This window comes from Enoplosus armatus, chromosome 12 (genome assembly GCF_043641665.1).
Source record: "Enoplosus armatus isolate fEnoArm2 chromosome 12, fEnoArm2.hap1, whole genome shotgun sequence".
Lineage (NCBI taxonomy): Eukaryota > Metazoa > Chordata > Actinopteri > Centrarchiformes > Enoplosidae > Enoplosus > Enoplosus armatus.
The window spans coordinates 24,388,673-24,415,252 of NC_092191.1; the positions used below are offsets into that span (position 1 = coordinate 24,388,673).

The 26,580-nt window shown below is 40.2% G+C and overlaps 1 protein-coding gene across 1 annotated transcript; it reads right to left on the reverse strand.

Moving 5' to 3' along the window:
* On the reverse strand, positions 1-26,580 carry slc2a15a (solute carrier family 2 member 15a). Its single transcript, XM_070915939.1, has 12 exons — positions 26,536-26,580; positions 22,628-22,726; positions 17,744-17,904; positions 15,515-15,639; positions 14,212-14,357; positions 13,271-13,403; positions 12,627-12,814; positions 5,194-5,304; positions 3,915-4,016; positions 3,046-3,121; positions 981-1,108; positions 1-255 (listed from the first exon to the last, which is right to left on the reverse strand). Exons 1-12 carry the CDS (start codon positions 26,578-26,580, stop codon positions 1-3), a joined length of 1,569 nt encoding a protein of 522 aa, XP_070772040.1.

Consider the following 26,580-nt stretch of genomic DNA (forward strand, 5'->3'; position numbering starts at 1 on the left):
TTAAGGTACAGAAGAAGAGCTGTCAAACTCCAATGAAGCATGTTCCACACCACCGTAGCCGTTCATCTTCTTCAGCTTCAGCTGATCCACGTGGATCAGGCCCTGGGTCTCTAGAACTGCCTCTTTCTTAGAGAACATCTGGCTGATCTCCATGAAAGTCTTGTTTTTGGTCTCTGGGATCACAATGTAGATATAGATGGCCACGGACACACAAATGGTGGCAAACACCAAGTAGCAGTAGGACCCCGCTGACATCTGGTGGTAGGATGTGGCAGATGGATGGAGGATCATTGGAAGGATTCAGGGACGAGGATAGAAAAATGAAATTGAGACCGAGGTTCTAACAATTGACTAACACCATGTTTGTCACAAATGACACAAGTGATCTATGAATTGTCAATCCAAACAGGAAAGAGTTATTTCTGATAAAAGAGGGACCTCAAACAGAGACCATAGTTGAAAGAAAGGGTTGCTGTCATACGTTAAGGTTAAGAGCATACATGATAAAGAACAAATTTAGACACAATCAATTATGATTATAATTATTACAGGAAACTCTGACTTTTCTGAAAGCTCGATATATCAAACTTGGAAAGTCATACTACAGAAGTGCCTGAAAGTCAAGCACATAACACACATCATGTCAGCCACACTCTGTTGTTCAAGGTGATTAAACGCAATTTAATAGATACAAGTCAACATCACTGTACCTCAACCCCTATTTGACCAATTCTGTAATCGTACAACCCTCTTGTGTCCTGTGACGCGAATGCTTGCAAGTCATGAACATGGAGATCTTTCCTATCTCTACCATCCATCCCACATGAGGTGAACACGGCATTATCACAAGAATGGGGATTGGAACCAAATCAAGCGTGGGGGTTAGAGATCAGATCAACCAGTTGTGATCATTAAAAAGCCTGAGCAGTGGTGTTAACAACAGGGCAGGACAGCAGGGCAGCACAGCTTATAGCTTTCACCTGTAAGAAGGGGAAGACGAAACCCACAGTGAAGTTGGACAGCCAGTTGAGTGATCCTCCTACGATGTAGGCCGCTGGGCGGTGGGACTGTTTAAACAGCTCTGCTGTGATCAGGAAGGGAACCCCCGCTGGAACAAGACCAAAGCAAAAGATATAAAAACATCAACACAACTCACACAATTCTGTTGAATGTTGTTGCTGAGTTCATTGACAGGGGCATGCTAGTGACTTAGTACTACATTTCCATTAGGTTGGGCTGCTCATAAGAGATGGATTAAAAAGAAGAATGGTCAAAAATTGTTCAGCAGAGGCTGAGATATGTATTAGTGCCTTGTATGGGTGAAGCTCCAAAAACTCTACATTTCCCACAATGTAACTTGACAGTCCTTTTCATTATGCTTACATTTTTCAAACTCAACACCTCCAGTTGGCAGACTTTCTGTAATAAATTTGTGGTCCATTCCCAAACTGAGAAAACCCTGATGACATCACTATGACAACATTAGGAGTGTTGAGAGATTATACTGCAACTATTTTCACAGGCTAAGTAGTATTAACCATGACAAGTAAACTGATATTAATGTGTAAAATTGGTGAGGGCCTGTCATTTATACACAATGATGCACAGTAACCAAATCAAAACTTTTCAGATTTGTCTCAAATTATTTATATATAACTCTTCCATTCATATTCCACCGCAACAGACCTGGTGTCTGCTGTCACATCATATAGAATTTGATGGTACTAATTGTGGTATGTTAATAAAACCTAAAGTCACTTCAGTACTGCTATTTTTTTGTAAGACTGAACATAATTCTGCCACATGAGGGAATTTCCTTGAGCCATGTGAAGGTGGAAGAAGGGTTTTCATTCAGTTTAAGCTGTACATTTTCTTTTCACACATTTTTTTTTAATAAAAAGGAAGTGCAGATGAATCTACTAATAGGATATGTCTAGGCAGGCAAACAGCATATCTACTGATGAGTGGCTGTGTGTGTAAAATATTATTTATGTTCATGATTTGATTATTAATGTTCATTCATCATCTGTTACAACAATAAGGCTTATGAAAGGCTAATTAGAGATAAACAGAATCAGCAGATCTAGTGAGGGCCAGGCCAGCATGTGGACAGGAGAGTCATATATCAAAGAAAGCATATTACTAATATTTCATCATTATATTCTACCATTAAAACATCATTATTTGTCTCTCTTACAACACAGGTTTGTCACAACATGCATAATTGCAAAGAGAAAAATAAATAGGCATATTTATGCTATGGAAAACAGTGTTAGCTAAAATATATGGGAACATCACTTACATTTTGAAATTCACAGTTTGTGATTCCTGTGCTATTAACAGTTATAAATATTGTCAATTCATTATCAATAGACAGATTCGACTTGACAAAATAGCTCGAGATGCTCTAGGAGTAACAATACATTTTGAATCTTCATTCAAATTAGAGACTAAATATTTTTTTAAGTTATGACCTCCAGAGGGAGCCATGTAATAACACAAAGCAAAATTAACCTCTGCAGACTGACCAAGTCAGCAGTACTATACTTGGGAAGTGGAGGATTCACCGGATTTCAACTAGCCAATATGACAGAGTCTAAGCTAAGATTCTGCTGCTTGTGCTTTCATTTATTGCTAGTCAGTACAGGCTGTGTTTGCATGTTTTTACTAATTTTGAACATTTTTTCAAATAATTAACTGACTGAATTGACTCCTGACTCTTTGTCAAACTTTGCAGGTCTGCAGTTTCTGTAGAAATGCTGTGTCTGTTCAAAGCTCCTCTGACACCATGTTATATGACAAATAACCAGAGCAAAATTATACCCTGAACAGTTTAATGCAATGGTCAGTTTCATGGTGTCCTGTTTATAGCATGGAAGGATATTAGTAGTGCATAACAATACAGGAGGTTCCATTATCAAATGTGTCCGAGTGCTGCACAGCTTGAATTAGGTCTACATCATCAAAAGAGGTGAGTGAGAAAATATGTTTTTTTTTGTAATTTGGCTGAACCAGTCCTTTAACACACAGTATAGAGGTACTTGCCTGGACCGATACAGAAGCCAGCGATGATGCCGACCACACAGCAGACACTGACGTAGCGCATTAATGATAAGTGAGTCTGCAGGGAGGTGAAACAGCACAACATGTAGAAGTCAGTCATATTCTCTAAAGTGAAACTTTTCCAACACTGTATCACACCTCTGCTGCTGCTACATGTAATTCATTGTTCCACAGGGCAACACAGTACATTCTGCCAACTGAAAGTGAAACGGGCACAGCTGTTCATCCCCACACTCATTCCCCTGTTGAACATCTGGGGTGTGTTCATTTGTCTTTCCTTCTGCTTGTTTCCTCTCTTTCCCTCACTTCCACTTGTCTCCTACCAGGAGTAAGTGAGGAAGGGAAAGGAGGAAAGTGAAAGAAGAAGAGACAGAGTGATAATAACTCAAATTCAGCTGGAGCCTTTCTGTGTGGAGTTGGCATGTTCTCATGTCAGCTTGGGTTTCCTCCAACAGTGCAAAAACATGCAGGTTAGGAGGATTAGACACTCTCCATGGAATGTAGGTGTTTTTGTCCTTCTGTAGTGTTTAGACCAAAAACAGAACTACATTAACAGATGTAAAAGTCTGTGTTGGTGTGGATGTGTTGCTTCAGGTGCCCATGAGAAGATGAAATAAAATGCAGGAAGGCCTTTTAAATATTGTAATTGCTGGAAATAACCTTGTGTCATTTTGTCTTTAAACACCCACAGGGAGAATAACTACAAGCCCACTGTGGCTAACAAGGACAAGGGTTCAAGGGCAAATTAGCAGTTGCTGAGATGAGAGCTACTCTCTTTTGCCTTTCACCCACATCTCCCTGTAATGGAAAGGTTTGGGTCACAAGACGTTTAGAGAAACCCACAAACACACCTGTAAAATGAGGGCTAATGTGATTCCAGCACTGCAGAGGCCCATCATGGCAAAACCCCCAATCATGAGAGGTCTCCTGCCCAGCTTCTCTATGGTGAAACACTATAGGAGGAGACACAGAGCTCATGTCAGACACTGTTAAATGAATGCACACAACAGATGCAAGAACATATATTATAACATTATAAAGAGTCGGTCTAGACCTGCTCTATTTTGTAAAGTGTCATGAGATGACTTTTGTTGTGATTTGGCGCTATATAAATAAAATTGAATTGAATTGAATTGAATATATTTCAGTGAACTTTAATGTATCTAAAGGAATCACTCAACAATTGGGAAACACACTTATTTGCTTTCTTTCTTTCAAGAAGATGGACATCAATCTCTGCCTGTGTGTTAAATACAAAGCTGGAGTCAGGATGTGGTTAGCCTAGCTTAGCATAACGACTGGAAGTAGGGGGAAACAAATAGCCTGGCTCTGTCCAATGTTCAAATGTATACCTACCAACACCTCTAAAGCTCACTAATTAACATGTTGTGTCTTGTTTGTTTAACAAAAAGAAATGTCACTGTATCCATCCACCCAACACTTCTGTGCAGTGTGTCTGGCTATAGTGCAGACAGCACAGGTTTAGATTTTGGCACGACAGTACCAAACCTGACAATCTTACTGTGACACTTGCTACACATAAACTTGTATTCATGAAACAGAATGTCAATGTGTGCCTCATGTATACCTCAGACCAGTGTGGTTTTCTGTTTTTTGTTTTGTTTTGTTTATTTTATTTAACAAGGGCCATGCACAACACAACTGTTGAGCCAGAGTTAGGAATATAGCTACAATAGTACATACTAACAATTAAAAGCAATTCAATTAGCAAAATTTACAAACGATATATAGCATATAAAACAACATCATACAAAATATACATTACATGCAAACAGTTGGTTCCATACAAAGTTTTACTCAAGTGATCACATGATCGGTTTGTCTTGAGCAATGTTTTAAGTGTTGTTTTAAAGACACTGAAGCCTGTGCATTCTCTGATATGGGTGGGAATTGAGTTCATTTATCTGCCACTTTATCTGAAAATGCAGTGAAAATGTCCAAAAGCAGTTTCACTAAATTTAGCTGAGCATCAGCTCTGTAACACACAGACCTGGGATTGACATCCATCTTCTTATTTTATCCCAAATCAATCAATGATAAAATGCCTTCTGGACACAACACCAATATAAAAGATAACGGTTACAGCTACATTATAATTTGTAAGATTACCCCAATAAGTCCAGCGATGATCTCTATAATTCCTGTTCCTGCTGTGGTGTACTGGATTTCTGGTGCTGGGATACCTGCATTCTCAAAGATGTCATTGGTATAGAACCAGATCTGTGGTGGGTAAATAAGCACAAGATCAGTGAGGTGAAATCCATCTGGTCTGACATGTTAAAGACCAGTACCTCATTTTGTAGCTACTGTGGTCTCTATTTTCGTGAAACAAGTGCGCTCTGCCCAGTTGTTTGGGGGCTTTTATTTTGAAGGCTAGACTCAGCACCTGTGGTGCACTTGGATGCTGGGTGGGATCAGAAAGAATGCATTATCATATCTTATAGGGCGTGTTAGAGGCTGTGACAATCATGGCCAATCACATTCATTACTCTCATCCCCTTTAATACAGGGCTCTGCCCGTCATGACAGTCTGTGAATCCTGTTGTCCCGAGTGTCAGTCACATATTAATACAGCAGCTCAAATACACAGCCAGGAGCAGAGGATATCTCTTTTTAAGTGGAATTCACCTTTCTGGACATGCTGAAGATGCTACGGTAATCATGTTATTATTGTTTATTTGTCATCACAATTATCCATGTAATAACCATCTGCACTTAAATACCACTGTATTGCCATTTATAAAATGCAAGTAGAATTAAAAATGCAGTCTAATTTTTTCACATTGTATTTTTTCAAATATTCTATTAGTTTAATTCAGTTAGATTTGACAGATTGACAAATTGCTGACAATCTGGGAACGAAGTAGTAGCTGTTTAATCTTCATATTTATATTTATATTGTGACATAAACGTGATCCTTGTAATGATCCACAAATAAATGAGGATTTTAAAAATAACGCTGTTTCTGGGGAACCACTATAGAATTTAACCTGAACAACCTTTTTGAAAAAATGTTCAAAACCATCATGTGTTGGTCATCACAGCCTTACTAGTTTCGCATAGCCAGACCTATCTCCACACTTGCTTTTAGCACTGGAGAAAGGTCTGGCTCAACCCATTATTATTCTGAGATAGGGGGAAAAAAATCGCTCTGGCTTGTTTTGATTTCTTTAAACCAATCACAATCGTTTTGGGCAGCGCTAAGCCCAGGATGCAGCGACGGTGCCATTGCAAAACGGTAACACGCAGATAGTGGAAGGGGAGGAGAAAGAAAGACTCATACCAACAGCCTACATCCGGTGAGCAAGACTACAGCCTGACAAACCTGTATTGTGATTGAAAATGCAGCGCTCTTGGTGAGACTTTGGCCGGACTGATTAAAAAGAAAGAGGTTACCTGGTGATTTGGACAGAGACACCGGGGGAGGACTGGCAGGAATGGAGGGAGATATTAGCTGAGAGAGAAGTTTCAGGTGACTTATGATTTTTCATGGGAGTGTGTGAAAAACACAGCCGTAGATGACTGGTATGAGATGGTAAGAATCACTCTTTAATCTTTATTCTGTCTGTTTGGCATTGATGCTGTTATCGGAATAACACAGTATTTTGTCTTTGTCATCACATGTCAGCAGTTTGAAAAAAAAAACGAGGAAGGAAAGTGGAAAGATGAGCAAAACATGAATAACGGGGCAGGGGACTACAGGAGACGCATTCATTCTTGGCATCAACATTGCAGTGCGCCACTTCATAGGCATCGCCACACCCTTTAATACGCCTCTCCTCCTACTGGGGCGTATGGCCAGAAACCAATCCAGCGCCCACAACAGAATAGAGCTCTGCATCTTACACATCTAACTAAGAATTATCTAAGAATAAAACAGAATAAGTATGAATGAAACATATGAAGTTATTCTCAAGTTTAATTAATAAAACATTAGACAAAGTCGAGCTTGTTGCTCACCCACACCGTGTAATCTCTGTCCACCAGCCAAGGAAACACCATTTCCTGCAAATGGTCCTGCAAACTACTATTACTACTGCCTTGAGTGATGACCTCGTGCAGCAGCAGTTACCTAACCAATAGCTCACTGGGTAAAGTGCATACCGCATTAGGCTGAGGCCTTCCTGCAGCAGTCTGGGTTCGATTCCGGCCCGGGCCCTTTGCTGCATGTTATCCCCTGTCTCTCTCCAAGCTGTCACTTTCAAATACAGGCAAAATGCCCAAAAAACACATCTTTAAAAAGATTGACCCCTCACTGACCTGTTTCAATGAGAAAGATATAACATTAAGTAAGCAATGATACCATTTCATGGGACCTTTAACCATACCTTTACCATTAACCCGTATCTACCTATAACCAGCCAATCAAAGTAAAAACAGAGGGAGCACCCACTTCTATTGACAAACCCACACATCCTTCTAACAAAGTCCACAGTGTTCCAATTGTGTACTGTACACCATCTCTGAAAGTCAGTGTGGATTGTTACATGAAATAAAATGAAAGCGTATCTGTTCTGTGAGAGAAAGTCTTGACAGTTTGAAATGTGGAATGTGGAATGAAATTTGGCAGCTGTGTCACAAAGCCACAGGTAGATTGATGACTAGCTTCCCTATTAGCGTTTTCTGTTGACTGAAATAGCACACTTTCAAGACTAGTATGTATGGAATTGAGACACACTGCAATGCTGTACAGTAGCTAATACGTTACAAGTCATCTGTGAACAGTTTGGCTGAGAAGCAAAGGCAAGACATTTCTCCCCAGAATGTGACATATGCCTCGAGAACAAAGAAAGGTGTAAAAATCTAAATGAGGAGGCAGACAATTAGAACTTGCTGGCTGCACAGGTGGTATTGCATCGCCACAGAGAGACAGCAGACATTTACTCACATTCAATTCAATTGGCTTTAGGGAGACCAGGACAGGACAGGAGGTGTATTAAGTGGAGACAGCAGACATGTGGCAGTTAGAGAACTAGGCAGATAAGTAGACAAACGCACACAGCTGGCATTAACTCATACACACACACATACACAGTCCTGTGCCAGGAACTGTACCAAGGCTTGCCAGCTGTCGCATGAACTCAAGCATTACTATCATCTTCATTCAGTATACTCAAGAACATCATCAGCACAATCACGATTATTGTTTGTCATCATCACTTTCATCATTGTCATCACTGTGACCAATATTGTCATCTTCACCATAATCGGTATCATCAGGAACGATTGTGATCATGTTTGTCAGCATCATCATCAAATATAACCACCATCTCTGTTATCACGGCCATCTTCATCATTTTGGTCATCATCATTAAATTACTATAATTATTATAACTATATACACATATTTTATCATCTCATTCTCTATCAAGTATCATCACGTTCTCTCAAGTATTGCTGTTTTCCTCACCATCATCACCAATAAAATCATCATCATTGTTGTTGTCAAGTATATTAATCATCTTAGTGATCATAATTACCCAACATCTCCCCTTCATCCTCTTCACTGTCATCATCATCATCGATGATTATATTGATTGATTCATTTTAATTTCATTGATTTCATTATATATATGATAATATATTATCCTTCTCATTCTAGTTTTGCTGTTTTCGTCATCACCACCACTACCAGCAAGATCACCATAATCCTCCTCATCGTCAGTGCTGCTCTCAGTATGTGCATGTTTCAGCACTGCTCCACTTTGTTTAGGCAGAGCTAATTAGCAGCTAAAAATACAGCCCGGAGAAGGGAGTGCTAATGAGTTCAGCTCCAGTGCTTACAGTGTGCACTTTCTGGCCCGGGCGCCCTGGTAATCATTTGAATAATTAATGAATCTCCGAGGCATAATTCAGAGGGGGAATTTGGCTAATCGTATCGGCAGAAAAAATGATGACACCAGCTTTTGGCTTTATTCATGACCACGCAAGGCTTATAAAACAATGAGGGATCCTTAAGACCTATTTTCATCTCAGTGTCTAATAAGCTAGATCAATCAGATGAGGGAGCTGTAGAAATAGGGGGAGTGGCAGAGGAAGACAAAGTGAGTAAAAAAGCAAACAGAGAACGATTGGAAGTTAAATGTATCTGGCTACAGCTCTGTACAACCACACTTCCCAGCTTTATGTCTACTTTGGTTGTGAGGACACTTGGGCATCCTCCTTGGGCAAATGAGAAAGCACTGCAGCAGAAGACAGTTGACTGTCTCATCAACACACTGGATATGGTCAGATCTGTTACCCCTCAAATGGGTCCAAGAAATTCCAGAAATTCCATCCTGGCCTTGATCACAACTATCTTCCAGCTTTTATAAGCCCCCCACTGCTCTGCCCCCAACACTTGAAATGGAAAGTTGGGGGACTGAAGGAGCATGAAAAAAGAGGCGAGGACAGACTGGACATCTGTCTATGAGGCAGAGAATATTGGCACCAAGGTGAAGATTTGCCCTAGATGTCTGTGTGCCCTTTAAGAGGAGGAAGACAAGTTCACTCAACAAGCAATGAGAAAACAAACGAAGATCACCATCAGAAAATGATAAAAAGCCTTCAACAGATGGGGTAAGACACTGAAATGGAGGAACAAAAGAAATAAAGTGCAAACGCTGCAAAGAAAAAGAAAGACTATTCTAAAAATAATATTCAGCATCTGATAAAGGGAAACTCAAAGGAGTGATGGGACTTCATCAATAAAGGTCTGGGACGGAAGGAAAATACAGTTTAATGGTGTGGAAGAAGACAAGGTAGCCAACATTCTCAGCAGCTACTTTGCAGAGGCCTGGACTAGTAACACCCCCTCTCTCCCATCAATCTTCCCATTACTACTGCCTACTGGAGTATAGGTCTCATGACCTTACAGGGCTTAACCCACGAAAGGCCTGTAGGTCTGATGGCATACCATCATGAAGGACCATGCTGAAGATCTGGCCCCTGTCCTCACTCAGATTGTGAACATTTCTTAGACTTAAAATAGTGAGGTTGCTGCTGGCTGACATGTCCAAGGCTTTTGATAGGATGGGCCATGCCCAGCTGTTGCAACATCTGGCCAACATAGTGCGGCATGGTGGCGCAGTGGTTAGCACTGTCGCACGGGAGGTAAAGCTGGTTAGAGCGGGTTGGGGGTTTGATCCCCGGCTGCCCCCGTCATGTCGAAGTGTCCTTGAGCAAGACACTGAACCCTAAGTTGCTCCCGATGGAGACCGGCACCTTGCATGGAAGCTCGGTCGCCATTGGTGTGTGTGTGAATGTGTGAGTGAATGGGCGAATGAGACTTTGCTGTAAAGCGCTTTGGGAACCGTGAAGGTTGAAAGGCGCTATATAAGTGTGATCATTTACCATTTACCATTTACCATAGTGATGGACCTGAGACCTTTATCCTGGGTACACAGCTACATGACAAGCCGAGGGTGATGGCAAATGGCACTTGCAGTCTGTGGTCAGAGGTTACATCTGGGGTTCCCCAAGGAGGTGTGGTCTCACCATACCTCGTCCTCCTACACTGTCCACTCGAACGACTGTCTTTGACAACACATTGGACATTGGGTATGATGATGACATAGTACTGTCTTGGGCCGTTCCCTTAACCAATGTTCATCGTGACACTTCAATGGCGCTGAATCCCAGCAGCTGGATAAATGGGCTGTATCAAACAAAATGATGCTCAATGGAGAAAAGTCAGTGGAACTGATGCTTCTCCAGAAACCCACGAAGTACCTAGGCTTTCACCTGGACTCTCACCTCAGCGGGGACACTCACATTGAATAGGTAGTGAGGAAAACCTCTAAACGGCTCTGCTTCTGACTGTTCTATCCAGACACCTCCCACCCTGCGAGGACCTTGTCTCTGTCTACACTGCTGTGGTCAGGCCATGTCTGGCTTTTATTGTACCCCTACGTCCTTCTGGAAGCCAGGCCGCACTGCTGGAAGGGGTGCAAAAAAGGGCCCTCAAGATCATCTCAAAGACATGATCCAGTCCATGACCTGCTCTCACAGACAAGAGCAGACAACACAAACTGACTGCAACAGAGCTGCAACAACACTTGTCCAGTGCAGAACAAAAAGGCAGTTTGTTTTTTGTTTGTGTTTGTATATTTCTATTGTTTTTATGGTATTTTAAAATGGTTGCATGGTTGTATGTAAGTGTGTGGCTTGTACGTGTACGGCTGTACTTGTACATTTATATGTATGAGTATGAATGTATGGGTGCACGTCTGTATAGTTTTATATCATTGTAAAATTTCCCCCCGGGGATCAATAAAGTATTTCTGATTCTGATTCTGTTATGATGTACAATCATGTATAGATACATTTCTATTCTTATTGATGTAAATTCTGCTTCTATTCAGTTAAGTGTGAGCATGAATGTTAACTGAGGGAGATAAAGTGTAAGTGAAAAGAGCCAGAGCTGACTAAAATTTTCTGATGTTTCAAGAGGAGTTTGTGCCAGTCTGTGCTGCTCGTCACTGTAGCCTAAAGACTCCATTTACCAGACATCATTTGGCTGCCAACAGCTGATGGTAAGTAAGTGAAGCAGGCATATAGAGACAAAACTTGTTTGTTGCTAAAGCAAACACCTGCTAAACCTTGGAATGCCCTCCGGACAAAAGCAGTACTTGGCTAATACAATGCATTGCCCTTTTTAGGGAAATGTACGATGGTGTATTAGGGCCATTGTAGGTATAAAAAAAAAAAGACAGAACCAGAGCTACACGTAATACAGCTTCTATGCTTGACTCAGACTGTTAACTCATAGTCCATCAGGATGAACGATTCCCGTTATTCAACACCAGACACCTACTGAACATACATTTAGGAAATAGCACGCTAGCTAGCTAATTCATGTCTCATTTGTGGTCTGATAAACAGTACATTTATCAAATTCAGTGCCCCATGTTGCTACTTCTAAGCTACTGTAGCTGTCATATTTCACTAGACCGAAGTAGATCCACCGTACTGTTTTTATTTTCATCTAAAAATAATTCCAATCTAAAATTGTTGAATTTGTTAATTTATTCTTGTTTAGATTCATTTATTAGTTTTTATGTTTAAAGAGAAATAAAGAAGTTGCCCTATGCTGCTGAAGAAGAGATGTCAGTTACTTCACGGCGGGCAATGCCGTTTCATTTGCGAGTTAAATAAAATAAAAATTATTTTACAATAAGAGCCTGATTTAAACAGAAATACATGTGTGCTACCTATCTCATTATTATGACAAATACATATGGTAGCCCAACATATATGTCGCCAATTCAAATCTTTTGCATCATATGCAGCTGTCTTTTATTGATTTTTAAATGCTCAATATGTTCCCATGACTCTGTTGCTTTTGACTGTGTTAATGTGGTTGAAACCATCACTGAAACTCATGCCAACGGATTTTCTTATTGCCAGATAGTCTAACTGAAAAGAAAAGGAACGAATAGCCGAATCTTCATATTGAACAGCCAACTCCATTCAACTGACAAAATTCTGAGTAGGGTAGAGCCCTAGTGTCAAAAAAGACATGCAGACCCCCTTTCTATATATACATTACTCAGTTTCCTTACAGCATCGATGCCAGACAGCTGCATGCCGATGTTGATGACCACCACACTGAGCACCTGCCAACGGACTGTGTCATCCAGCAACAGTTTCCATACTGACAGGGTCTCCACTGATGACAGGGAGCGCTGCTCCTCCTGCATCTCTTCAATCTCAGCCTGGATGTTACACTTGGCTCTGTACCACTTCAGGGCTGAGAGACAGGGGACAGGAAGCAGCATGGTTATACCTCATCATGGAAAAACACAGCACATCTGAAACACAAGTCATTACAGCTACACCAGTTTAGGTGGGTTTTTATAGCTTAACATTTGGAAACAGCTTTCCATGCTGACTAGATGACCACAGTAACAGTAGTGTGGGTATAGATTTTTCTCCCTGTTAATGGTATGGTATGGTGATGTCAGTCTGTCCACCAATTGATTGGTTAATACTTGGTCCCATCTTGTTCTCTGTGAACATGCTGCTCCTCTGCCACATAATTTGTAGCTTTGATATCTCTGATCATTGCTTTAGTGATTACAATTACACAATTCACTCACAATTACTCTAATGTAATTGGTCTTCCTTCCCAAAATGTTAATCCCAATATTTCCTTCTTCTTCTAAAGTTTCTCCTTTTTGATGTGCAACAATGCCACAACACTGACCTGTGATGGTGGCGTGGACATTGTGCTTCTCAATCAGCAGGTACCTGGGGCTCTCTGGGAACCATGGCAACAGCATCAACTGGATGAAGGTGGGTACCACCACCACTGAAAGAAAGAGGGGCCAGTGCTCCTCCTGTAACAGTCACAACACAGTTATACATGCAGACACATGCTGAGAATGTTACTCTCTTCGGGTCATTGTGAGGCCCGGAGCAGCCATCGGTAGCACAGGGAGAATTCCCTGGGGCTCGGTCAGCTGATTGGCCTGGAGTGTCAGACCAGTGTTAAAAATACAAAATGAAATGGGTAAATCAAAGTGAAAACAAGACGAGGAAGTTACAGTCACTCAGACCTTGTCCTATGTCTCAAAAAATAATAAATGGTATGAACATTTAATCCTGCTCTGTAGGAAAGCAGGAAAATAAAGAGCTGTATACTCTGTTCTGTCATGCGAAGTGATCCAGTTACTCAGAGCTACCAGAGCTTCTTAATGATCAACACAAGTCAGTCAGAGTTCTGAGGAAACGTCAGCTGCAAAACAAACACTTAATTACGAAAGTGCAACTGCCAGTCACTGATACAAAAGTTATACGATGGAAATCATGTATTTTGGTTGATTACATTTTTATTGTACCATTAAATACTATATTGGTTGTCTATGGGAAGCACTTCATCTAAATAAATTCTAATTTGATTTGTGGAAATCATCAGGACATCCCAGGTCAGGCTGAGGTCAACTAGTAGTTGGTGTCAAAAATGATACACATAAAATGTACAAGTTGCAAAAGAGTTTTGAGGTTTATTAATGACTTGTGGGAGCAAAGAACTCATGAGCTGATGTAGAGCCAAGCTTTTGCTCCACACCAAAACCCCACGGTGACAAAAATTCTGCTGCAATCCTCTCCTCACACTGGGTGTTGTTAGAAAGCAGTGTTGACTACCTTTCCTAGAAGCTCATGTAAGCCAAGGATTTGGGCGGCGAAGACTCCGGTGCCAATGAAGATACTCGGCACGAGACCCAGGAAGCCTCGCAGGTTCTTAGGTGCTATCTCACCCAGGTACATTGGTACTACACTTAGAGAGATGCCTGCAGTAACAAAAGCAGAAAAGATTTATGTAACAATGCACTGATTTACTTTGATAAAATGTTGTATAAAGATTTCACAGTATAAACAACTATAGTGTAAAAAGTATCTGAGCAAACAGAGCCATCAGAGAGAAATACACAATATGGACAAAAGTATGAGGACACTTGAACAAAACCTGTGGATGCATAAATGTTTTACCAACATGTGATTGTTGAACGCAGGCCTGCAAACACAAGTGGGATGAAAAAGGGTTACAATTCTGACACTGAACTTGTGAACTGTTGAAACTTCAACATGTGATTTCTTGTGTACTCTCAGATGAAAATAGAGGGAGAAGATGTATTTTTTCAAATTTAAGTTTATAAATTAAAGCTGCTCTGGGTACCTCGTTAAAAGTCAAAAGAATGTAACAGTGGCACAAGATCTAGCAGCCCATCCAACCTACTGAGCAGTCACAGATTGATTGATTCAGTTCAACGGCATCACTATAGGTTTTAGTGCAACATGTTGTGTTCTGAAATGATTAGTTAATTAATTGACAAATAATGATTCGTTTAAGTCATCTATTCATCAAAAATGAACATTTGCTGGTTTCATCTTCTTAAATGTAAGGATTTGCTGTTTGGGTTTTGGACCATTGGTTGAACAAAGCAAGCCATTTGAAGACATGTTAATTGATTGTTAGTTGCGGCCTTCTGTTTGCCTGTGCCAAGACTTCAAGTGCTCATTGTCACTGTTTAACTTAATGTGCTGCTGTGACAGACTTCAGTCTTCTGGTTTCAAGCTCTCCAGCAGATGTTGAACCTGCTGCAGGGATTTGCTCCAATTCAGTCCCCAGAGAATTAGTGAGGTCCAACACTGATGCTGGGTGATCAGGTCTGGCTCACAGTCAACGTTCCAGTTCATCCCAAAAATGTCTGATGGGGTTCTGTGCAGGGCAAGTTCTACTTCACCAAACTGGGAAAAACATTTCTTTATGGAGCTGCTTTGCGAACAGAGACATTGCCATGTTGAAACAGGACAGGGTCTTCCCTAAACGGGAACAGTGGTGTCCGCATACATTTGGCCATACAGTGTACATGTCCCAGTGAATACAGCTGTAAATGCAAATCAGTGTGCATTGGATGCAGAGGTGTGTGTATATGTGTGTGTGTACCTGAGTGAATTCCTGTGATGAAGCGGCCGAAGATGACCATCTCAGGTGAACCACAAATCCTGCTAAAGCCCATAAATGAGCCAGCAATAAACACCAGCACTGTTGTGTTTACCACGGTGCCTTTCCTGAAAGTACACACACACAGACATACAAGCAGCAGGCAGACACTAGGAATATGCATAAAAGCATATGACCCAGAGGTTTATGGAACAGTAAGGACAGCAGCAGTATATGGTCAATAAGTAGTAACCCCATCCCCTGATATACACACAGTCATAATAATAGACAAATGTATGCCTGTATAAGTCCTGACTAGCCATAAAACGCTAACACGGCTCACAAGGTTGGTCATAGGCTGTATTAGCCATAAAACACTGCTGTGTGAAGAAAGTGATCTGCCTGTAAATGGTATTATAAATTGCCTGCTTTTCATTTGCATTTCATTGTCCACTGAAGTTCTATGAAATGGTGGAGATGAATGGAGCTTTGGCACTGAATACAAAAGAAGTTTCCTCTGCCCTTTGAGGACTAGTACACTTGAAGGGCAGAGGGGACGAGGGGATGCTGGTGCACTTTGAAGGTTGACAAGGCACGGGGGGGGTTGAAGCAGCAGCTCTGAATATACAGGATAGGACTTTCAGAAAGTGTATCCTTGGTGTGACTGTGTTAGCGGTGTGTGTTCAGGTGTTCATGTTGGTGGCAGCACCAGATGCTGCTGAGTGTCTCTCAGGCTGCCATTGCCAACTGGCCTCAATCCATTCTCATGGTTGGTCGAGGGGGTCATTGGTTAAGGTGTCAGGACAGAGCGGGCCAATGTCCAAATACAGCTCTGAGGGCTGCTGAGGACAAATAGTCCCTTGATTTCAAACTCTACTTGTTCCATAAAAGTATCATTGTGATCTTCCATCCCACTTTTTCTCTCCAGAGATTGAATCAGACACTTATGGACCAACCTGTAGGTTAGATTTAGGACTTTCAAGGTTTAGGTTTCAAGAAAGCGATTAGAAAGTGTTTACAAGCCCTGAAAAACCTCTTTTGTTTTTTAACTTTGCGTCACAAGAAAGGGCACCATGGGCTAGCAGGTGGTAGTGAGTCTGGGTAGTTGTTGTATAGTTGACTTATTTTAACTAGTTTTAGTTTGCAATTCAATGTGGCTTCATGGCGAATTGTCGTGTTTGTGCACAAATTCCATAGCATCGAGTCAACAGACTGAAATGGCTTTCGTGTGTGTATGGTTTTGAACAGGTGAAGGCATGGGACTTTACTGCTGCATCTGTAACATGGTCATGTGCAGCGCTCAGGAAACTCCCACTCTCTCTCTCTCTCTCTCTCTCTCTCTCTCTCGCTCAATTTTATCTTAAACGTTATGTCTGGCACTGTGGGATATGACCTTGCAAACGGATCCTTGCGCATTAGTTTCTGTTGTAAGTGTCAATACTCTTGCTAGTATGGTTATCAATCAGTACTAGTTCTGGTACTGCCTAATATGAGGTAATAAATGTGACACAAACAGCATTTAGGTGACTCAGTGCTTGTTTGTTGATGGCCATGATTTCTCCTAATCCCTGTCTGTGGTCTGTTGGACACAGAGCAGGCTCAAAATTAAAAGGCTGCAGTCCATCACGTCGTGCACCTGAATACGTATATTCAACATCATCAGTGTCAAAACTAGCATTAAGATCCACATTTACTATTGTTAAGCTATCGTTGCTGACATCATGTCTAATTTCTATGTGTTTTGTGTTTTTATGTGTTGCTGCTTACAAATACCAGTCCAGATGTCACTGCACTACATATATACAAATTATGAAAATTTGGGCTCGACATAATTTTTCCACAGAATAATTCACTGGGGACGCCAACCTTTCTGTTTGAAGTCAGGGTACTGGCTGAAACCATTATGGTTTGGTTAAGTTTTAGGCAACTCAAGCTCAAATTATACTACAGTTACACAGTATAACCGCAAGGGTGTGTGTGGGCTTCAGCAGCCCGTAACCTACGACTGCACAGACTGTACATGCCAACTGGAGGTGTGAACATGTCCACCCAGTGTAGTTTGTGTGTGGCTCATCTGTCTGCTTTGTTTTTGAGTATATCAGGGCCTTAAACCTACTTGAGAGTTAGGGAAAGATAGTGGTCATGATTAAAACAAATCAGCATTGACTGATGTAGAACTGGTCTAGATTCTAGACTCCTCTCCTGAACAATCAGCAAAAGCAAATGTTTTACCTGCCAAAGCGAGTGACCAGCATGCCCACGATGAAGGAGCCCAGCAGACCTCCGATAGCAAAGACAGACACAGTGAGAGAGTACATGAGGGTCAAGGTCTCCCCACTGAGTCCTGTTCCATTACGACTCACCACTGTCTTGTTGTAGAAGTCCTTTATGTACTAAGAGGTTAAGAGATAGTAGAAACAGGATGTAGGAAAGATCAGAGGAGGAAGATGGTATGGGAGGTGGCAGAAACACTGAACAATGATGATGTCTGAATGAAAGAGAATTCAATAATTACAGATATATGAAAGCTTTGACTTCAGTCTGTGGGTTAAGGTGATGTCCTGTCCTACTATTTTTGTAACTTTCTGAAATAGTGAAAGCCATCTTGTGTAGTCAGGTGTGGCCAGATGTGAAAATCCACATGGTTCCAGGTTATTTTGTTAGTAGTTGGCTTGGGACAAACCCCAGAACACCATTTTGAGGTGGACCAGGGCCTGCTTGTTTTGACTGGACTGGGATTGATCGACAGTTGTCATATGTCAACATGCTGTATGCTCGGGGCAAAAAGTCTCTCTTTCAGGAAAAAGACTCTGCAGCAATTATACAGCAAAACGGAATTAGATATAAGCAAAGCTAAATTTAGAGGCTGCAAGAATGCACAGAGATTAAATGGAAATGTGTGAATGAAGGGGAAAAGATGCATATTCACTGTGGGTGGCATGAAATAAAGAAAAGACTGTGTTCGAGCTGAAAATGAGCTATGTTTTCAAGAGGGTCTGGAAATATGAGAAATATGTGGAGGAAATGTGAGCGAATAAGAATCAACATGTTGACCAAACTCCAAAATACATCCTTTCTCATTACTTTAAAAAATGACCATGTTAGCATTTTCATATCTGGTGATCCTGTCAGCAGGATCGTTTGTCAGTGCCTCCCAACACCAGTTACAAAATGTACAAAAGTTTTTCAGTGGTTACTTTTTATTTAGTTTTACTAAATCTACATTATGCAAAAAGGTCGTCAATGAATACTTTTTCGTCATAGTTTTTATTGAGGATATTAACCCTGGTTGAAATCAGCTTAATAGACTGAAGGTTGCTTGTTCCAATCCAAAGATTAAATTGGAAAATGTCTGTAATGCTGGTTAGCTCATTTCCTCACCTGCTACTGTTAAAGTGAATTTGGCCTTAATCTTCACAGATCAGAGACTGTATTGGACCAATAGAGAGCATTTGGTCAATCCCACCTGCTCGAGCCAATCTGAGAGCATTCCTTCTTGATAAGAGGACACCCTGTCTTTAGGTCATGTGGCCAAAATATCCTGGTTTCACGAGACCAATACCAACACACTCTCTCCTTCTCTTTTTTCACTCTGACATTTCAGCTCTCTGTCTAATCAAAGCCCGAGTCTTTTTTTTTTACCTCAGCCTCCTAATCAGTCTACCATGTGATGGCACGAGTTGTTGGACCAGCATCAATTCCCCCAACTGCAGGAGGAAGACTGGCAGACAGATGCCGACGACAAAGATCTCAGGAGTTAGTTCGTTAGTTTTGTTTGTTATCCTTTCAGAAGTTCCCTTTTTGTCTGTGACAACTGTCAGACAAATACAACCACAACAATATACATTACAGTTAAAGACAGACATTTAACATCAGAGTCCTCTACAACAGCATCAACAATAATTAAGAATGAAGTACAACAAAATTTGAGTGACACACCCCTCCTATCACAAGGATTTGTTCAATGGAGCTATACTGGAAGGTATGAAGGTTCTCTGGGCATGGGTAGTCTGCAAAGGCGGTACCCTGTACCTCCATCCTGAGACAATGATCATTATAGACAGATTATTGTGATTTAAAAAAAAAATTAAAAAACATTTAATATCTTAGATTAATATGTCTGCTTTAGCACTTTCATCAAGCACTATTTCCCACAAGCCCAAGACCCATGTGGGTTAAACTTCACCAGCTTGACACAGGAGGACAGTTGAGTAAGTAATTCAGACATGACTGTAACTATAGCAGGACAGGGAGGGCTTTACATTATAGACGTATTCAGGCAGCAGAGATTACACCTAAAATATCAGAAATATGGCATTAAATGAGCGTGTGGGTTGATATGGATAAGGAAGAAACCAACAGTTACAATGACGTATGCTACTAAAACGTCAGGGGAACTATATTTTATTATGCTAATAAATTAATCATTGTTTAACTTATAATAAAATTATGAAGGGTTCAAATTTTAATAGCAAGTGGTATCTTAGAAAATGGATAGTAAACCGCCTGCAAAACCTTTCATTTTCACAGTGGAGACCAAAATGTTCTTATTCTTTTAGTTCTGGATCAAATAGAACAGTTGTGTAACATAAAATGTGTGATACTGATTTGAATTCCGTTCTCCTGTTCTTTCACGCTGAACAGGAATGAATTTCTGTATATTTTAAACAAAGTTAAAAGCAAAGTTTAGTTGAGTGTCTGCTTAAGTAAAATTCCAGTATCAGTATTATAACTTCAGGTGGATACTTCAGTTCTCTCTCTATGTGGTGTTGAACGGAATGGCCTCCACTGTACACTCATCCTCACTGCCTGAGAAGCAGCTGCATTCCTTCTAATAAAGTCCTGTATGTCATGCAGTTCACATTTGTTACAACAAGCAGCCCTTCACACACACACACACACACACATACACACATTTACTCTCTCTATCAACTACTCATACAACCCTATGGGTGGCATGGTGGTGCAGTGGTTAGCACTATCACATGAGCGGTAGAGCAGGGTAAAGTGGGTTGGGGGTTTGATCCCTGGCTCTCCGTGACCACATGTCGATGTGTCCTTGAGGAAGACACTGAACCCTAAGTTGCTCCTGATGGAGGCCAGCACCTTGCATGGCACCATCGGTGTGTGAATGAGACCAGATCTGTAAAGTGTTTTGGGAACCGTTATGGTTGAGGAGCGCATTTACCATTTACCCTTTCTGTGTCCAGAAAACACATACAACCACACTGTCAGATATAAAGTATATACATAATAGACAACAGACACACAATAAGCAGAAACTTCCATCTATCACCAAACAATCACATGCATGGAGAGGATTTTCTTCTCCATTGACATTAATTGGTGTCTTGCAAAATTGTATGGCACAATATAATAAACTGAACTATAATAATTAACTTATATGAATTTCAATCTTGCTTTTCTTTCCAGTCACAGCAGCTAGCTGCTTCTGCTTGTTGTCTTTGGGTCATTCCATTGACTTTGTTTGCATGCATGCTGCCTAGAAAGCTCCTGAAAACCTGATTTAACATCTTAGGTATTTTTCTTTGATATTCCATATTCATGACTACATGGCTAAAAAAGCAACAATCAAGCTTTGACACCCTTATTATAGGTATGATAATCTTTAAGATTTTAATTCTTCCAATTTTTTTTATAATTGCTAATTTCTCAATACCGAGTTCACTTCACACAGTCAGACTGTGGATCACTTTTCATTGCTTTGACACAAAAATAAATAAATAACCACATCTTTCAAAATTCATAACCTCAAGTATTCACTTAAACTCAACCACCACCAAACCTCTGTGTATTTATGGTCCATTTTGCACATATTTAAAAACTATTGTAAAAAGTGTTATATTTACGTTCAAAACCAAAGAGCACAAAAAGACTGTAAATTAGACTGAAGTTTGCTCCATTTTGCTACATGTACATCTAAAAAGACATCAAAAATAGAGAACAACCAGCTGACTGTAAAAGAGCAAATCTGGAACAAGTTTTTCTCAACATGGAACATGGACCCAGCGAGACAGAGAGACTCCATAGAGGGTCCTGTACGCCATAGAGGAAATTTTCTCCTCATGGAGGTGGACAGTTTATGATCAGATGTCCCTCTGTGACATAATGAATGTTGGATGCCTAGACAAATCTGCAGCAGACTGTCAGGATGGATCAGACATTACAGCAGAGGACAGAAGGTGTGATGTGGAGGAGAACTTGTGGTCAAATGCAGAAGACAGGGTCAACCAACACTGTCGTATTTCTATATCTGTAGCTCTCCTATACACGTCTCTGCAGTGAATATGTAGAGTTCAGTGTTGCATTATTAGAATAACTTTAGTTTTATGTTATGCACTTGGAATTACTGTCTGGAAAAATGGCAAACAAATAAAACCTATTGAAGCATATTGCAGCGTGGCTGGTTAATTTCTGTGACATAAACTGTGAGGCAGCATGTAAAGAAGTGACCTTCTTTTTGTTGTAATGGAATCTTGGTTTATACCTTATTAATTAATAAAAAAAAAAAGCTGCATTAAAGACAATAATAGTACAAAATGTAATGTCAGCAGTTCTTTTATGTTTTAGGTCACTGAGGTCTGAGTTCTGATGGGAGACAAATGTTGTCAGTGTTCTGGTAAAGAGTTGATCCTGAGATGTGTATGAAGTGTTTTGGTTGCATTACTGCAATTTGTACATTAGATGAACTGCTGTGCTGAGTTGCATGTTGGTAAAGGTAAAATGATCTCAGTCTAGAGAAATGTGTCTTACCATTTAAAAAAAAAAAAATGCAATACAGTGAAACAGGGATCTGGCAACATACACAAATTTCCCACAATTGTTCCCACTCTCATTTTGATTCAGAAGTTGCAATTGGGATTATGTGACATCACCTTTGTTGTAACTTTGGCAGAAAAATGTGTGTTGGTATAGAATGCCATAATTGATTTGATTTAACACCAGTTTGTTTAGGAGTATGTACCATGTGAGCACAGGTCAACAAAATTAGCAAAAACTGCAGGGCCTGCATTAGTTCAAATGCAATTAATTAAATTACCAAAAATCACTTGACTTTTGCAGACGTTTGACTATGCAGCAGTGTGTGTGCCTTACCACAGCAGGGGAGTTGACCACAGCCAGATTGTAGCCATAAAGCATGGAGCTCCCAAAGGAGGTAAGGAATGCCACCGCCAACAAAGAGCCGGTCAGTTGCTGTTGCAGAGGGAGAGAACAATGTATTAGGAACAGCAGAATAATGAATGTAGGCTTCATCCAGAGAATGGTGGGGAAGTGATTCCTTGTTATAACTAAAACAAATGAGATCACTTCACACCAGTTGTATTGTACAGATTATTGTAATTTTTAAGTCAGTAACTGTGCACTACTGGCTGTTACTGACTTAAAAAAGTAAAAAATTACAATAATCTGTACAATAATTCACCAGTGCAATACATATATATACATACATATACATTGTTATTATATATATTTTTTTACTTTAAATTTTACTTAAATGTTGTAAATGTGTATATTTTTTATTTTTTATTTCTTATTTTTGTATTTTGTACATACTTTTAGTTCTAAATTTTTGCAACTTTCTACTCTTGAATGGGAGCACCAGTACTGTACAATTCCCCCACGGGGATCAATAAAGTAATTCTGATTCTGATATTGTAAGTGTTAATGTTTCTCCAAAACAAGCAAAATCTTGTCCTCTTAAATAAATATGATAACCTTGCTGAAAGTGATATGCATTGCCATTAATGTCTTTCACCATAACATGCTATAAATGAGTGCCCTCCCTCTGGTTTGTGTCAATCTGAGCCCATATTTATCATGTGTCTCAGAATAGTAGTAACTAGTCAAATCTTCTCACAATTACGCAAATTTCATCCTACTAGGACTAGGAGTAAATTCATTTTATCAGCTTTTCTACATTTGGAAATCAATCCAATCTGTGCTGATATTTAGGAGAGCTCCAGAGGTGTCCTAACCAGTTAGGACTTTCCAGGAGATGGCTTTCAGGTGGAGACATAAACGCACATTCTGTGGGGGGAAAAGTTCATCGAGCACAATAAACTAAACTAAACTAAATAAAATAAAAGACACTGTTTTGTTTAAATCATTTTGGTCAGACATTGTGCAGGATGAAAAAGTGATCTTTCCACATAAACCAAGGTCCTCAAAACCACACAGTGACAGGGAAAATAGCTTTGAAACAGTGATGATTTGTCTCAATAATAATCAACCAATAATTTCAGCAGTAATACATTTAAAGTTGGATTACTTGTATACAGCTCCTTGAATAATGTGCAGATCCATACATTTCCCACTACTCTGTGTGAAGTTATGGAAAACAAGTTACATTCACACAGCTTGGTGGTTTATTTTATCATTCATTCATTCATTCATTTGTCTACACTTACTGTTGGTGGAGCAATACTTATAACACACGTTCATAATGGTACTGCACACTTCTCAACAGTGGGTGACATTGATGAAGCATAGTGTTAGCTCAGGAAGAGCACTGAAGCCGTGCTTGTATTGGTTGATTGGCATCAGCTGTTTGCGATAAGCTTCACTTGGCTCATTCTCGGCTGTCATCTATCAATCATCTAATCATATACATGTAGGTGTACAGTGTGAACATTGCATAAGCGTCTTTGACTGAACAGAAATAAATAATTTCCCACTTAAAGCTAGCCAACATAATTTAGCAGCAGATGTGGCTGAAAGGTGAGTTGGACAGTGGAAGAGAAGATAAATTAAATTTTCAATGAAGACACAGCCATGTTTGCATCACCGCTTAGTGTGCAGTATTGCACAATATATGCAAGACGTGGCACTTAAATAGTCATTGTTGTGCTGTTCGACCTCATCTTAAGACTAAAGTGTTTCTAGGTGTTGACCATACCAGAAGGTCTTCATAGAGAGGCACACACCTTCAGTGTGTTGCGATCGTGTTCACATGAAAAGTGACAAAAGCAGTTGTGTAAAAAACTTAAAAACAGACTGAGAGAATTGAAGTTCAAACCCAGCCTACTTTCACTTCTCCTCACACCTGGCCAATCACAGCATGGAGTGGGTGTTCCCAGATTGTCTGTTTCTAAAAGCTACAAAAATTGTTAGACACAGACCCCATGATCAAAAATCAGAAAGGGGGTTTCAGATGCTACAAGCACTTCGTTTGAAGCACACTGAGGCCCTTACGTTTCTATTATAAGCTATTATAAGATCATGTTTGTTTAAACTCTGTGCTTATAAATATCTTTTAAGAGAAAATATCAGTTGTTCAGTGGAGGTCTTAATTTGGAATGAAGCTCTTAATTTGCTTGTCTAAAATATCTTGTTTGCATTGTTCACATTCCTCACTGCAACCAAACCAAAGGGCATGCCTGGCTGCCAATTCTGAAGGAGCTGAAAGGCAAAGACAGAAACATGTTTCCCACAGTGTGACCAGTATCTGGTAAAGAAAGAAATATCCAGCTAAACTTTGAAATGTCAAGGTATAAACTGTAAGGGAAAAGCCAGCTCTGCTATAATGTTAGCATACATTATATGAAGGTACTCTCTATGCTTGGCAGTAAAAAATACAAAACAATGGGCCCTAACTTACACCTGTGTTATTCCTAGTGTCATTCCTAGTTTCCAACCGACACAGTTGTCATTTTCAGTCATTGTCGGTCTTAAAATGGGGTGTGGACAGGAGCATTGTTGGCACATTGCTATATTGAGGCAGCAGGAAGTGACAGTGCCATTGACATTTCGAGCTTCTGTCACCCTAACCCTAACCTTAACCTGGATCTGAACTTGCCTGCCGGTCTGCCTGTAAACTATTTTCTTGACTGTCTGCATTATGGTCCTTCCCCTAAATGGTAAATGGTAAATGATCTCACTTATATAGCGCTTTTCAACCCTCACGGTTCCCAAAGCGCTTTACAGCTAAGTCTCATTCACCCATTCACTCACACATTCACACACCAATGGCGACCAAGCTGCCATGCAAGGTGCTGGTCTCCATCGGGAGCAGCTTTGGGTTCAGTGTCTTGCTCAAGGACACTTCGACATGACGGGGGCAGAAAAATTTAATCTTATTTGTTAAAATGTGAATTGTGTCAATGCTAAATAATTATTAAATACACAGAGTTGGTAAAAATATTGAAAATTGACTGTTACAGTTGATGACACTTTCATAACAAGTTTCTAAATTGAATCAAGTCAATTCATATGTTGTGGTTTTTCACATAGGCTGTACTCAAAGACAGTGTACTGTATATTATTCACTTTGCCCTACTCAAAATAGCAATAAGTTCACCCAACTCCAGTGGTAGAATGTATCTAAGTACATTCTACTCGAGTACTTCAGTACAAATCCAAGGTACTTGATTTATAATTTACATTTTATTAAACGTTCTACTTCTACTCCACTACATCTCAGAGGAAATTATTGTACTTTTTACTCCGCTACATTTATCTGACAGGTTTAGTTCCTAGTTATTTTTCAGATTATAATTTTTCATGCCCTTCCTGTCCTGTTGCTGTAGATTCAACTACCCAACAGTATACAAGGTAGTTCGAATGAGCTCAACCTTAAACATCTACAGCAGTAAAATGCAACACACACATTAATGCAGCAGTAATATTAATCCAGAAACATCATATATAATAGGAACACACTGACAGGGACCATTTTACTGCAGAATGAGTACTTTTACTTTTACTTAAGTAGGGTCAAAACCTTACAGGACATTTACTTGTACTGTCACAGTGTAATACTGCTACTTTTGCGTCAGTAAAGGATCTCAATACTTCTTCCCCCGCTGCATACTTCAAATATCTCATACAATCTTATTTAGTGCAGCCACTGAGCTACTTTGTCCAAAGTACAGGGCTACAAGTTTGAAAGTTGGTAGTAAATGCTATTAGCTGCTGAGACTCTATGTCTTAAACAATAAGGGATCAGTCGGCTGACGATCCTGGCTCTGGATCTGACCTGATTCATGCAGTCAGTCTGAACTTACCGATGTGATTTTCCCCGACGATGGAATTAAAACCTCCTCAGCCAT

What these genes read in the sequence shown, in the direction of transcription:
- slc2a15a (XM_070915939.1), bottom strand. Translation starts at nt 26,580, where the DNA reads ATGGCTGAGGAGGTTTTAATTCCATCGTCGGGGAAAATCACATCG. An exon ending in CGTCGGGGAAAATCACATCG is followed by an intron (nt 22,727 to 26,535) that starts GTAAGTTCAGAC and finishes CCTCTGCAACAG; the next exon opens with CAACTGACCGGCTCTTTGTT. An exon ending in CATTAGCCCTCATTTTACAG is followed by an intron (nt 3,122 to 3,914) that starts GTGTGTTTGTGG and finishes ACCTCCCTGCAG; the next exon opens with ACTCACTTATCATTAATGCG.